Source organism: Sardina pilchardus, chromosome 2 (assembly GCF_963854185.1).
Source record: "Sardina pilchardus chromosome 2, fSarPil1.1, whole genome shotgun sequence".
In the NCBI taxonomy this organism is placed as follows: Eukaryota; Metazoa; Chordata; class Actinopteri; order Clupeiformes; family Clupeidae; genus Sardina; species Sardina pilchardus.
The window spans coordinates 42832564-42847563 of NC_084995.1; the positions used below are offsets into that span (position 1 = coordinate 42832564).

A 15000-nucleotide genomic window follows, 5' to 3' on the forward strand; every position below is an offset into this window, starting at 1 on the left:
CAAACGATTTTATGTCGGCGCGCTGCGAGAGTGTGTGGATAGGCTAGTCTAGTGTGAAGGGTTTTTGCAAAAGAAAAACAACACGCTGGGACTCTCTCATGTGTCTGATTTCCCAAGCTCAGGTTTCACGCCTCCACTTCAAAGATATTTCTAATGAGTGGAAAAACATAGCTGACTCCTGCACGACATTAAAGAGCGCCATTTCTGCACTTCTCTTTCACGAGCCTCTCCCTTCCATGTTAGCAACTCGTTTTCACCTCCAGCACAAACAAACAGTCAAGTATCGCCTGTTGTAGCCAGTATCAAACGCGGCATTTGTTAACAATAAAGCGCTGGTTTGACAACGATCCAACAAAGATCTCTGCTCTTACACGCAGGCCAAACACAATTTTTATGCCTCTGAAATCAAACGTTTGAAAGCGAGGGGTTGAGGGAGAGAGAGAGAGAGAGAGAGAGAGAGGCAGTGAGAGCAGAGGCATTTGAGAGAGAAAGAGAGAGAGTGCGGGATGAAAGTACAGGCAGGACTTGCCAGACAAACGTACACACACGCCGTGTGTTTAATTGCAGAAGGGTGCGCCTTTGTTGTGAGGGGGAGAGAGAGACGCAGGGCTGCCATGTCTCTGGCGTTGGCTGAGAGGGTGTGTTGGCTCGCTCAGCTTTGATGCCGCCATATTAGTCGGCGCTCCGTGGCCCTATTAAAAGCGTATCAGATTTGAGGTGGCTCGCTCCTGTCCTGCGTAACAGATACGGAGAATCGATAGAGCATTAGAGCGCTGTGACAGCCACCCCCGCGGTGTACCCCCCCCCCCCCCCCCCCGCCCTCCCCTGAGTGCTCAGTGACAGTGGCCTTCCTCCCTCCCTCTGTCAATGAGATCATGCACTAATGCGACCCCTCACACACACACCAGCACACACACCAGCACACACACCAGCACACACACACACCAGCACCCTCCGCACCACTGGGCGGGCCGCGCGGCCCTGAGGAAATGAGATGCTCTCTCTGTCACCAGGCGTCTCGGTCGTCAGGACGAGGCTCTGTCAGCAGGGCTCAGAGCGCCAGTATGTTGGCCGCAGATGTATTCGAGGATTGTTTGTCCATGCTGTGACTGTTACCACTATCAGCATGGCGGATCTGGTGTGTGTGGGGGAGAGGCAATGACATGAGATGGGGGGGGTAGGATGGGGGGGTAGGATGGGGGGGGGGGGGGGGGTGAGCGTGAGGTTGGCAGCCCTCAGGCTGTGCCCAGGTGGCACTGGCAAAGGCGGCGGCCCGTACGTGGTTCAGGTTAGGAGATCCTCTGTGTCTGTTGGCAGCCGCGCTGGCCAGCATTGTTTGAGGTTCCACCCCTGGTGTGCTGCGCGGCCCTTTGAGGGCTTTATGGCTTCTTGTGACTCTCCACGTCAATCGATTCCAGATGCTGTCTGTGGGAACGGGAGAGAGGGAGAAGAGAAAGGAGGGAAGAAAGAGGGAGAGAGAGGGAGGGAGGGAGAGAAGAGAAAGAAGAAGAAGAAGCGTAACCAGGTGTGACCCGTCAGAAGCCTGAGATGTTCTGGACGGATCCGTGTCCTGACGGCTGTGCTGCAAATGCATGATGGGAGAGTGGAGGAGGGATGATTGACGAGAGAGGGGGGAGCAGTGATGGGATAGGCAGTGATCTGACACAGGTAACACACACACACACACACACACACACACACACTTACACAAGATCACTATTTCTCTCCTCTCTCTCTCTCTCTTATATACACAGACACACACACAAAATATCACTATTTTTTTCCCTCCCTTGCTCTCTCTCACACACACACACACACACACAGACACACACACATGGTCTCCTCAGATGTGCAGTGCACAGACCCCTTGCCCGTAGCCTCTCTGCATGTGCACTTTGCCAAGGCACGTAGTTTGCGGGCAGAGTGGCGTTGTTCAGCACATTTGCTGCTGGCAGCGCTGCAGCTGGACATATGGCAATGTTCTGAGTCGGCAGTCCTGCGCTGCGCGAGTGCCCTGATCCCACTGCCAGCTCACCGGTGCCGCGCTGCCCTACTTTCCTCCCGCCGCCGCCGCCGCCACCACAGCGCCCCACAGAACCAGCGCCGACCCAGCCCGCGTCTGCCCACACACACACACACACACACACACACACACACACACACACAGTCCTGCGTCCCCAGCCCCGTGTGAACCCAGAGGCCAGAGCAGCGTGGATGCCTATCCTGTGATAAAGCACTCTGTTGTTCCAAGTGTCGGGTATTATGCGGTATGTTTCTGTTTTATATGCCCCCCCCCCACCACCACACCCCACCCCACCCCCCACCCCACCAAAAAAAGAGAGAGATGAGAATAAAGAGCAAGAGCGCTCAGTGGGAAGAGGTAGAGCCGAGTTCAGCGAATGTGCTTTTCATTTGCGCAAAGGTAAAATATATGAGGGGGAAAAAATTGGCCTCCTCTGAAATTTGTTTTTGTGGAGGAGCCCGTGGCCTGGGAGGACAGATGGGGCGAGCAGAGAGAGCACATAGGCACTGTTTCAGGAGTGTGTGTGTGTGTGTGTGTGTGTGTGTGTGTGTGTGTGTGTGTGTGTGTAGTCCCCGGTGGAGAGCACATAGGCACTGTTTCAGGAGGATTCGCCTGCGAGTGTGTGTGTGTGTGTGTGTGTGTGTGTGTGTAGTCCCCGGTGGAGAGCAGCTATAGGGTTTGTAAAGTCTTTCATGTTGCATACACACACGGCAGAGGGTGTGTACAGTGTGTGGCTCCGCATAAAACGAAAAAGAAAAAAAAATACAAAGATTTGAGATTCTGAAGTAAATATTCAATTATTTTTTTATTTATTTCGTTCTTCTTCTTCGGGTGTTTCATAGGTGTCAGTTTCACAGCCAGGAGGTATTCAAGACTGCTGTCAAAAGGGAAGAAAAATTGATACCTAAAAATATTGTCAGCCTGTCAACCTCAGAAGTCTTGGCTCTTTTGTGGAGGTGTTTGGACAGACATGCTTAAAGTTAGTCACACATCTGTTTCAGCATTTCCAAATCATACTCTTGTTTTCACCAACTTATAGGCTTTAATGTGTCTGCAAGCTTATGGAAGCTCGGCAGAAATATAGGACTAGAAATATAATAACTGGAATTGAATAAATTAATTATTAAAGTATATAAAAATGTCCATTGTATGAAGAAAGTATTTGATGTTGAAGTATTAAAGTATATACAAATGTCCATTTTATGAAGAAAGTAGTGGATATAAGTATTGTGTAGTGCTCATACACACCTTCAGTAATTCCTTGTAAAAGACATTAAGCAGGAGATGAATGAGCGTGTAAACATTCCGGAGGCATTCCGACCACGTCTCTGGCGAGAGAGAGGCTGGCGGCTCCCCCTCCACCACCATCTGTGCGTTCTGTTTTGCAGACGCTCATCTGCAACGTAAACATGGCTCTGCCCCTGCCTCTGTCCGATTTAAACGGGGTGAAGGACCCGTTAACCTGCTCAGACAGGCCACTCGCTGCGGGTGCAGCCGCCCCTCCACCCGCCCCATCCCGTGATTATTTCCCGCACGCGGGTGGCCCCCCTGGTGGCGCAGATAAGGGCGGATGAGGGCCGGTGGCAAGGGGGGTCAAACCACACCGGGAATAAGAATGCTGCACAAACCACAGAAAAAATATCTCTGCCTGTTTTTTTTCCCCCCAGAAAAGTACTTTTTCTCCCCAAACTTCCACACCAGGGCACTGAGGCTATTAGACTGATAGAGTTTTTCCCCTTTTGCCAGTTTCGCTTGTGTCAGTGTATGTGTGTGTGTGTGTGTGTGTGATAGAGAGAGAATATGTGTGTGTGTGTGTGTGTGTGTGTGTGTGTGTGTGTGTGTGTGTGTGTGTGGGGTGGGGGTGAGGGAAAGATGGGTGGGGCGGGGGGGAGGGCAGGGTCTTAGCCACATCTCAAGCTAATTTACAAAGATCCTGAATTACCCCTTATCTGGGGCTTTAAAGGTTCTAAGGTTGATTAACAAGGCCCCTGTCCTGTTTATCAGTTTGGGCTGGGCGCAGGAAATAGGCGCGATAAGTGCATAGACCATTAAACATTCTATTTCCCCTAATATTTGTGGGCAAGCATCTGCTTAACTGATCTGCCTTCACTTTAATTAAAAGGGATTCCCGTCCTGTCGGGGTCATTACAGAGCGAGCAGCCCACGCCAGGAGACGGCTTTGTGATGAGTTCAGCTCTCCCTCTGTCCCCAGGTTGCCAACCACTCTCTCTTACTCTCGCTCTTACTCTCCCGCTCTCTCTCTCTCTCTCTCACTTACTCTCTCTCTCTCACCTACTCTTCCTCTCTCTCCCCCTCTCTCTCCCTCTGTCTCTCATTCTCATTCTCTCTCACTCAAACACACACTCTTCCTCTCTTTCTTTCTCTCTTTCTTTCTGTCTATCTCTTTCTTACTATCTCACGTACTCTTACACTCTTTCACCCTCTCTTTCTCTCTATCCTCTCTTTTTCTCTCTCTCCCCTCTCTCTCTCTCTCTCTCTCTCTCTCTCTGGTGTTTGTCTGTTTCTTGACTTTCTTTCCTTCCTCTCTCTGCTGCGGTGCCTTAACTCTTCCCTGCCCATGGTGCTGTAGTCTGCAGAACATCCTGTGATCTGCGCTGTGACAGGAGAACCTTCTAGCACTGCTGTCAAGGCACCCACATCAAACAGGCGAGAGCTGCGTCCGCCGTGCTGCAGTCAGAGCGAGTGAGCGAGTGGCTGGTGTGCGTCTGTGGGCAGTGAGGGTGTGTGTGCACGGAGAGCTCCTACCTTCACTAGCCACCTGCAACAACAACAAAAAAAAGCAGACCATGGAAAGGTGCACGCCGGTGCCTTGTGGCTGTGCCGGTTTGATTGGCTGAAGCCGGATCGATGCAGCTGTTTACTGTTTCTTCCTCCCTCATCCCTTTTGTCTTTTTTCTAATTTAGTGTTCCCAAACCATGGACAGGGTCTTGAGTGTGTCTGCTGCGCTTGCATCTTGGCCCTGCTCCGTGCTCTCCATCACTGTCCATTGATGTATTTTTCCACCCTGCTGGCCCTTCCCTCCTCGCCCCTTCCCCTGCGCTGGCTGGAAGAGAAAGAGCTGCATGCCTCCACACTTCTGTGCAAGACTGATGGCTCATCAATAGCATTAGCCAGCAATGCAGGCCCTCACCAGTGTAGAACAGAATCAATACGGCCCAGTAAAAAGTCTAATGCGTTGACAAGCCCATCCTCGGCCAGGCTAGTGTTACCAGAAATGAGTTTTTATAAGGAGCCCGAGAGCTAGGGGGTCTGCGCAGTCCCCTCCTCGTGCTTTAAGCACTTGACTAAGATTTATTACACCTTTGATATTTATTTATTTACTCTTTTTTAAGCTGGGACACTCAGTGCCTGATGGACTGGGAGTGGACTGCTGGGTTTAGGGGAGCAGCACACACACACACACACACACACACACACACACACACACACACACACACACACACACACACACACACACACACACACACACACACACACAAATAGCCTTCACATTTCTCCTCATTCCTGTCTTTTTCTCTCCAATTACAGCCTGCAATTAAAATCAAATAGCACTCAACAGAATATAATTGTGCCACACTATTTAGCACACTGATAAATGAGTCAAAACACGAGAGGTATTTGTGAGTGTGTGTATGTGTGTGTGTGTGTGTGTGCATGGGTGTGTGTGTGTGTGTGTGTGTGTGTGTGTGTGTATGTGTGTGTGTGTGTGTGTGTGTGTGTGTGTGTGTGTGTGTGTGTGTGTGTGTGTGTGTGTGTTTGTGTGTGTGTCTGTGCATGCGTGCGTGTGTGTGTGTGTGTTTGAGAGAGAGAGAGAGAGAGAGAGAGAGAGAGAGAGTACTGTATGTTTGTGTGCTTGAGAGGATAATATATTTTTGTTTATTTTTGGAAGGATAATTTCAGAAAAAAAATATTTTTTCCCCTAATATTTCTTTTATGTCTGATTGTTTTTATTGCTGCGTAAGATGTCTGATTGTGTGTGGAGTGTACAGTATTTTTTAGCTGGAGCAGGGCGCTGTGCTGAGAGCAGGGAGCTGCAGTAAATAGCTCAGCTCAGCTCAGCTCAGCGCAGCGCAGCGCGGCCACTGACTCTGACTCAGAGCAGGACTGGTGGCGGGAGGTGGCAGATGGCCCCCAGTGCGCCTGTCACTCTTGATGAAGCACTTCTTTAAAGAACTCTCCGGAAAGAGGGGCCGCTAATTATGACAGTCCTGCTGAACAGGCAGCTTCTGTCAGCAGCGCAGGCTAGATGTGTGGAGAGCCTCGGGGCTGAGCCGGACCCAGCCTCACCGCCGCCCGCCCGGCCACGGGTCACCGGCAGACACGCCAGCGGCCAGCGAGAGCCTGCCCTGAGAGACCTCTCATGTGCTGCAGTAGCTCTGCCAATACTGTTTGAATCACTCCCCTCTCAGACGCAGGGATGCAGGTAGCCAGTGTCACGCGTAGTCCTAGTGCACTTGACACAAGCGGGAGGGAATCAAAGGGCCCTTTCACTCTTGTTTGGCCTGATGTAAAATAGCCTGTCTGTCTGCTCTGCTGCGCCGTGCGCTGCCGTAAAAAGAGCGCCGCTCCTCGCCCCTCTCCGCTCCGCTCCCCAGGGCCTGTCACTGAAATCAGCGCCTGCAGCCTGAAATTTCCCATTCCTGAGCCGCCGCCGCGGAGGACTGACACCGCTCCTAATTACACACAGCCGGGCTGATCCCAGGTAGCAGCCACCCGTCACACTCACCTCGCGTGCCTCTCCGACCCCCCCCCCCCCCCCCCCCTCGCCCCCCCCCCGCCCTGTGAAAGGTCAGCGTCCGCGCGGGGCGCGTTTGTCAGGCTCAATCGATGCGCGGCATCTCTGGGCGAGCGGCGCGGTAAGTTATGGGGCAGGTGGGGCGGCTGGTGGGCAGTGGACAGTCCCCTGTGAGGAGCTGTCATGCGGGCCTTGGCGGGTGGAGCTGTGGGGAAATATCTTTAACTACCCTCAGATAATCAATACCCTCAGGTCTATTATTCTGCCACGGGGGCCTGTGTGTATCGACAGAGGCTGGAGGAGCAGCCGGCGTGTGACAAAGAGTGATCGCGCCGGACTCAAGGTCAATATGCCCCCACCGCTCCCCTCACTTTGGGCATTATGTTCCTGTTTGTTACCAATGCAAACATGACATCCTGATGGTGCTGATATCAATTTGTAATATGAGTCCTGCGCGCAGTGCTAGCAGGAGCTAATGACATAAGCGCCGTTCATTATTCTGAGCTGCCTTGCTCTCTCCCTCTCTCTCTCCCTCTCTCTCTCTCTCTCTCTCTCTCTCTCCCCGGCTCCCTCTCACTCTCTCTCATCTCTTGTCATTTCTCTCCCCCACCTTGTCCCTGTATTCATTAAAGGTTTGTTATTTTATTGGAATGAGACTGCTCTTTATAATAGCTCCAAAACACCCACTGTGAATATTAGTGATTCACTCTTTGTGTGGACTCTCAGGTATTAGAGTAAAAGATGCTGTCACTCATGTTATATGCTGCAGCTACTCCAGTATCAGCATTGTTTTATCCATACATTTAGAATTGATTATCCATACATGTAGAATTGATTGCTGATGTGGACGTGGTGGATGTGGCTCTGGATGTGGAATCAGTGGCGTGGGGTGAGAGATGAAGAGGTGTGAAGGGCAGCTGTGAGAACAGCACACCTTATTGACAGCCTCAACTCACCCATTTAAACCAACATGACATATTGAATATACTTCATTATATGCAATTGAAAAACTCATTAGATATCCTAAGCTATCTCCATTTTATAGAATTTATTTCTCTGGGTTTTTTAATTTAATCAGTATTTCTTTCCAGCGGTGTGGCTTTAATTAACGTGTATCTCAATTGTGACGCCTCTGGTTGAGAGATTATGGAGATGGAGACATATAATATAATGCTTTAAAAGGGTCTGCAGGCTGAGGTGGGCACTAGTCTGGTAGCAGCGCTGCGGAGATCTGTCTGTCTCACACTGCTGACCCGACAGCTCAGGCGGCCGCTCCGACAACTCCGCCTATTCATTTCCCCCTACGTCACCAAATGACTTTAATAATCTAATCGTCCTCTAATTGGTGAAGATAGCCATTTCCCTGGTGATTCTTATCTGGGTCCTAATTAAAAGGGTCCAGCTAATGCTATGAAACGTGTAGCATTTCCACTCGTGGAAGTGATTGACAGGCTGTCATGACATGTGCCGAGTTTGCCAGCCACAGCGAGTGTCCGAGACTGGATGGCTACACCTGATACCATGAGCACCTGAGCATGGGGCCAATTATGCGACCGAGCCACAGAACAGCCGGAACCTTCCAGAGCTGCAGAGCTGAGAGAGGAGGGGAAAAAAGGGCATGCCATGTGCCAGTGACTGATAAATCTTTAATATAAAAATTGTACAAGAATTCTGATACAAATTACAAGAGGTATTTGGACAAAATATGAATAAAATTCCATTTACATCCCAAAACCCTTATGCATTTTATGCAAAAACCATAGACAGTTATGATACAGAAAATACAAGGAAAAGCAAATCAATTTCAAAAGAGGACTTCTTTTTTTTCCCACCATGTCTGCTAATGGAAAAAACTTGTTGAGGACCCATACAGTATTGATGAAGCAGCCAATGTCACCATTAGAAAATGGAAGTGATGCAAGCTCCCCCTGACGCAGATGACTCCAGCAGTGCCACTGTGGCCTCGCCAGTGGAAAGATCTCGAGGTGGAAGCGTGCCACGTGGCAACAAGCACAAAAACAAACAAGACAATAACACCAGAACATCACCATGGGAGAAAAGAAGGTATTCACAAAGTGTTCAAGCTTATTTATTCTTTGTGGTAAGACAAAAAGATCATCTGAAACATCTCAATAAATATATTTTGTTCTGGGGTGACACTAGTGTAATTTATAGAGCGTGTAAATGTGGGGGACTCTGTGCCATGAAAAGCAGTACTGAGAAATGCGATTTCGTGGGCTGTAAATTCTTCCTACATTCCTTCGTTTCAGGAGTGGCCTTGAGCTCGCTCATTCACAAACACAGCTCCCTATGTAATCATGGTTTTCTGATTTGAAGCACAAGATAAACATTCTTTAAGACTGTACGCTGTCCAGAAATTCTCTGGTCTGACTCTCTGGGTTGCCTCTCAGACAATTTTTGTCAAAGCCAAAGCATCTCCAAACCAAATTGTTTCTACTTACAGTAAGAAAAAAAAACAAAGCAAAAGCATATGACTAAGGATAACTTGACAAATGTTTGGGGTAAAACTGTCCCGCGACCTCTCTGCAAGAGGTCAAACGGCCCAAGGCCGAGCCCCGGAGTGGTGTGTGAGCGCATGTTGGGCTGGGCTGATGGGTCGCCCTAATGAGTGCTGGGGCACCTGGGTCACTGCCACCGCCCCGCGCCGCTAGTGTGTGTGTGAGACTGCGGGCAGCGGGCGGCCTGTGGCCTGATGAAATATTAAAGACTCACTCAGGCTGGCCGCTTGAGCCGGTGGCTGCCTTCTAAAAGCCCCCGACCATCAGGGACGGACGCACGGGACAGTAATGGCTCTGGTGGGCTGGCCACTCTGGCCAGATCCAGAGGCCCTTGCGGTCGCTTCCTCGGAGGAGAAAATTGCTGGCCATTTCTCAGAGGAGGAGGGAGGAGGAGGAGGAGGAGGAGGAGGAGGGGAGGGGGTGCGGTGGGGTGGGGTGGGTTGGGGTGGGTGGGAGTGAAGACAGAGACAGAGAGAGAAAGAGTGTGGGCTGACGATCAATCTCCAGCAGGCAATCAGAGTGTATTGAGGAACAGCGACTCTTGACTCTGGCTTTCTTGTTTGGAGTTGAACTCTCTCCACTCTGTGTCTCTGTCTGTAGGTGTCTCTGCCTGCACGCCCTGCTCTGGAGAATGATTGCGCCCTGCTTCAGAGTGGGACTGTGACTAGAGCCTTGTCTGCTCATCCACCTCCCAGTAGGCTGTGGATCTACGGCCATAATTGTATATTTCCTCTGACCATCTCAGAGATGGCTGCAGAGGTGAATACTTTGTGTCCAAGATAATACACGCAGAGACTCATTCTCTTCCGGTGCCCCTCGAGGTTTTTCTTTTCTCTCTCTCTCTCTCTCTCTCTCTTTCTTTCTGGGGTTCTAAAGTCTCTCCATCCTCTCTGTGCCTGTCTGTGCCCCTGCCTCGTCCATCACCAGAGGTTAACAAGTCCTCTTGCTGCTGTCATCCCACCGGCCGGTTAGGGGGGCAGTTGCTACACAGTTGGAGAAAGTGTGTGTGTGCGTGTGTGTGTGTGTGTGTGAATGTCAGTGTGTGTGGGATATGTGTGTGTGTGTGTGTGTGTGTGTTGGGAGGTGGGGGCTGGGCTGTGAGAGACAGCTGTCAGCAGCCTCTAGAGTGGCACTGGCTGTGTGCTGGCCCTGGCGGTGAATGAGACAGTGTGCGGCGGGGTGTAGCCCCAGGGAGCACGCCTGCCTCTCTCCACTCCACTTTCCCCTCGCATGGGATAAACAGGCAATTACACCTCCTCTTATTCGGGGAGATGGCCGCCCAGTGAACTTAAGCGTACACTATTAGTCCATGTCCCTTCAGGACCCATGCTGTGGGCTGGGGCTGGACAAGGATGGGAGGGGGAGTGTGTGTGTGTGTGTGTGTGTGTGTGTGGATGCGAGTATGTATATCTGTGTGTGTGTGTGTTTGAGAGTGTCAGGAGAGAGAGAGAGAGAGAGAGAGAGTGGGAGGGAGGGAGAGAAAGAGAAAGAAGGCTTCTAGGCATGGCAGCAGAAAGTAAAAGGAAGAGGAAGAGAGGGGGGGAGGGAGGGAGGAGTGGGGTTGGATCTCTCCGTGTCACAGTCTTGTCAGCAACATTCACATCTTTGAATGTAATGAAGTGACAAGTGAGTTATTAGACAGATCAGCAGCGGAATTGAACGGATGCCTCCAGGTACTGTGTAGCAGCACATTTTTAATGATGCTCGCTGTCATCCCCCACCCCCCCATGGCACAGCAGACGCCCTCTCTCTCTCTCTCTCTCTCTCTCCCTCTCTCTCTCTTTCGCCTCCATCCTCTTTCTCTCTGCCTCACTCTTCATCAGCTTACTCTCAGAAAAAACAAGGGAGAAGTGCTGCTGTCACACTGGACGAGGGGAAGGGGAGATGGCAGCCAATCAGGGGATCTATAGCTGTTTCCTTTTGTACTTCTTGAAGAGTCTGGATGCGCTGAGGAAGTATGTGAAAAGATGAGAGCTATTGGCCAGTATCCAGGCAGATGCGCCAGTTTGTAAGGTTGAATTTCAACTGTTTTTCAGTCTTTCGTGTCTCAGTCCCACGCAAACAAACAGTATTATTATTTACCAGTAAGGGAAAGAGACGGAGAGATTGATCATTTCAGAAATTTAAACCCAGGCTGGACAGCACAACAGGACGTGTGGGCCTGTAAATAAATACTTCTCTCTCTCTCTCCTTAAGCTAATGGGGTCAAATGTGTACCTTATTTACTTATGGTTTGTGGTGTACTGCCTTGGCCACAGAATGCATTATGCACATTCTCACCCACTAGCATACAAACACACAGGCTTGGCAATGTCAACGTTTTGCAGAAATGTTGCAATTTGGACTGAAAGGAAAACCCAGAATAATCTTAAGACTCAAGTGCATCATACCTTTTAGCAGGATATCAGTGTCTGTGTACACTGACCAAAAAAACAAAAAACAAACAAAAACAAAACTCAACACTGCTTCTGGTTTTGGTCACAGTTAAAACTACTCTTTTGTTGCATTCACAGAATACCTTGAAATGGACATTTCTTTGTTCATGAAATCAATTTTGAGAGACAAAACTAATTACGGGACATTCACTAACTTTCATACGATAACCTTTTGCAGGTAACAAACACCACATGCAGTAGAAAGACTCGCCTACAATTCTGTTGAACTAATTCTTGGTTAAGTCCTTTACAGCCATACATAGCTTTGCCCCTTTTTCTTTAAACAGAATCCGATTCTGTAATACTTGTCTTCAGAGTCTAAATCTGGCAGTTCATGTTCAGTCCCATATCCTGCCGAGGAAAACACTTTTAAGTTTACGAAACACTCAATACACGTTATGGTCAGGAGACTGGGGTTACTCCATTCACATATGGGTTTTCATGTGTGAAATAAGGTCTGTAGCTGAACCTGTGTGTGTGCAAAGCCAGCACATTTATGCTAAAGGTCCATACAGTATTTTCCCCTTGGCACTGTAGCCATGACAAATGCATCAATGTCATCTGAAAAGACCCAGCACTGCAAAGTGTTTTCCTTCTAAGAATATTACACATCCCCCATGTATAATTGCAAAGTGCAAAACAAAATTGTACACTAAAGCGATAAACTTAACAAAAATGAGAAATAAGGAAGAAAAATATTTGATTAGGAGACCAAAAGCATGCCGGCCACCTCTGCATATCTAACAAGTAGATAAAACAAGTCACATGATTTTTTTTTTGTTCTCAGTTAAAATGTTTTTAAGCTAACATAAATGAATCAAGCTATTAAGATGCTACCTCTTTCTTGCCTACCTTAGAGCTGGAAGTATTGTACTGTAACATAAAAACAAAAAAAGCCAACAACCATCAATACAATTGTTTTACACCAAAAGTCTTTAAGGACATTATTTACACATGAAGCTGATCATGCTCTGGTAAGGGGTTCTTTTAAAAGCTATCATTACACCAATACAACAAGAAGATTTAATTTGTTCCATTATTATCATTTCTGCAGGCAACAGTCACAAATAAGAGTTTGAATAGATTCTTTGGAGATGGACTAAGTTAAGACGAGGGATGGGGGATTCTGTCAGAGTGAAGAAGGGACTGGAGCCATCCTGGGGTTAAAGGGACTCTGCTCCCAAAAGTCTCATCCGATTCTTCCAAAGAAGGAAATGTCAGCGGGCACAACTCTCCGAGAACTTCAATGTCTGCTCATGTTCATAGGTGACCACCGAGGAATTCAAAACCAAACATGATGTGGTAGTGCTGTTGTTTTTCTGACAGGCAACATGGGCACCCGAGTCACTGAGGGCTGGACTTTTTTTTAATTTTGTTTTTTTTTATATGTGTGTGTGTGTGTGTGTGTGTGTGTATGAGGGTTGTCAGGAAGAGGGTAGTGTCTGGATGAGGGGGACATGAAGGGAAGGGAAGGGAGAGAGAGGAGGACGAGTCGGGCTAGTCCATCATGGTGGCGAGGGGGGGGGGGTTTGTGGAGGTTGGGGTTCTGGCTGGGCTAGTCCATCATGGTGGCGAAGGGGGCGTTTTTGTGGAGGTTGGGGTTCTGGCTGTGCCTGTTGCGGCTGCGGACTGAGGAGAACATCATGTTGCAGCCAGGCACTTTGCACTTGTGCATCTCCCGCAGGTGGACAGTCTTGTAGTGCACCCGCAGGGTCCCTTTGTTGCTGTACATTTTGTGGCAGATGGTGCAGAGGATGCCCCCACCACCACCGCCGCCACTGCCCCCACTGGAGGCCAGGAGAGAGGGCGAGGAGGAGGGGTCGCTGGACACGGGCCCCTCCACCTCTACCCTTCCTCCTCCTCCTCTTCCTCCTTCCCCTCCTCCTCCTCCTCCTCCTCCTCCTCCTGCTCCGTCACTTCCGTCCCCCCCGGTGCCGGCCTGGCCCTGGGCCTCGGCGGCGTCGGGGCTGCAGTCCTCGCCGTCGCTGGCTCCCTCCAGGTCGTCCAGCAGGATGCCCTCGTCGCTGCCCTCGTCGGACTCGCGCGAGGAGTGGACGCTGCCGCTGGACTGCACGCTGGAGGCGGTGCTCAGGTCCAGCACCATGTAGTCGTCGCCCGGGCCGCGGTAGTAGCCGCCGTTGCTGTTGGAGTAGTCGGTGCCGGCGGGGGAGCCGGTGTCGTCGTCGTCGCGGCCCATCAGGCCGCGGTGCAGCAGCCCCCCTGCGCCGGCCCCCAGGGCCTCCAGGCCAAGGTGGTGGTGGTGGACGCCGCCGGCCCCGTAGATCTTGGCCAGGAACTCGGCGCGCAGGTCCTTGGGCATTGGGATGAGCTGGGGGTCCAGAACGATGTCGTCCAGCTCTTTGGTCAGCAGTTTTCGGTGAAGGTTGATGTTGGAGCTGTGCCTGCAAGAAGACAGAGGGACAGAGAAGTGTCACACGACGTCTCTTCACCGAGCACACAGTACTACATGAAGTGCCTGCATTGTCTAATCTGAGGTCGTGTGTGTGTGTTGCTCACAGCAGGGCATCAGAGGGCCCCTCCAGCAGCACTGGGTTCCCCAAACATGAATAATTTGAATAATACTGTATGACAAACATGTTTTGAAGCGAGGTGCTTTTTTGAAATAGCTCAACTGTATAATCTCCCATTTCTTCCGACTATTCATTCAACAGCGTCCACCTCATTAAATGGTATTAAGTTTGTTCACAGCAGTGTGTGAACGCCGTGCTAACACTTAAGCTAGTGCCATGCAGCAAGCATCCCATTAACAACTCCACTCTGGTCGGCATGTCTGTAGCCATGCTCAAATCCAATAGACTCTGACTCAATTAAATACTTCAGCACATTGAATGGGAGTTTATCAATTGATTCAAGCCACGGTAATGTAATAATCACAGGGAACTGGATAGCATATTAGCATCAGATTGAGCAGCGTGAGCTCACCGGCTCCTGGAGGGGGCTTAATTGCCCTTGTGAGCGTAGTGTCCCGTGTATCCCCCAGATTAATAAAGCCGGGCCTCCTGTCACGCCAAAGAGCCGGATCACTTAACCAGCCGCTCGCTCGCTGAGATCTCCCCCCAGTGCTGCGCTGTAAAGAGCCCGGGGGTTAGCCCGGCGCACCGGGGGCCGTTACCGGACTAGTCGTTACCCAAACACATGCAGTAATAAGAGGTGAAGAGTGAGCGCTCCCAATCCCCCGGCATGACCCGTCTCAAATGAAGCGTCAACAGTGCCCACAGCAGACAGTGACAACACAAAACAAAACA

At 50.2% G+C, this 15000-nt stretch overlaps 1 protein-coding gene across 2 annotated transcripts in view; it reads right to left on the minus strand.

The window, feature by feature from the left end:
* Positions 1–10776: 10776 nt before the first annotated feature.
* bnc2 (basonuclin zinc finger protein 2) overlaps positions 10777–15000 on the minus strand; it is a 177091-nt gene continuing 172867 nt past the window's right edge. For both annotated transcript variants that reach the window (XM_062530682.1, XM_062530681.1), the window contains exon 6: positions 10777–14136. In XM_062530682.1, the coding sequence (XP_062386666.1) occupies positions 13290–14136 (847 nt within the window). In that variant the 3' untranslated portion in view covers positions 10777–13289. The remainder of the gene's footprint in view (positions 14137–15000) is intronic.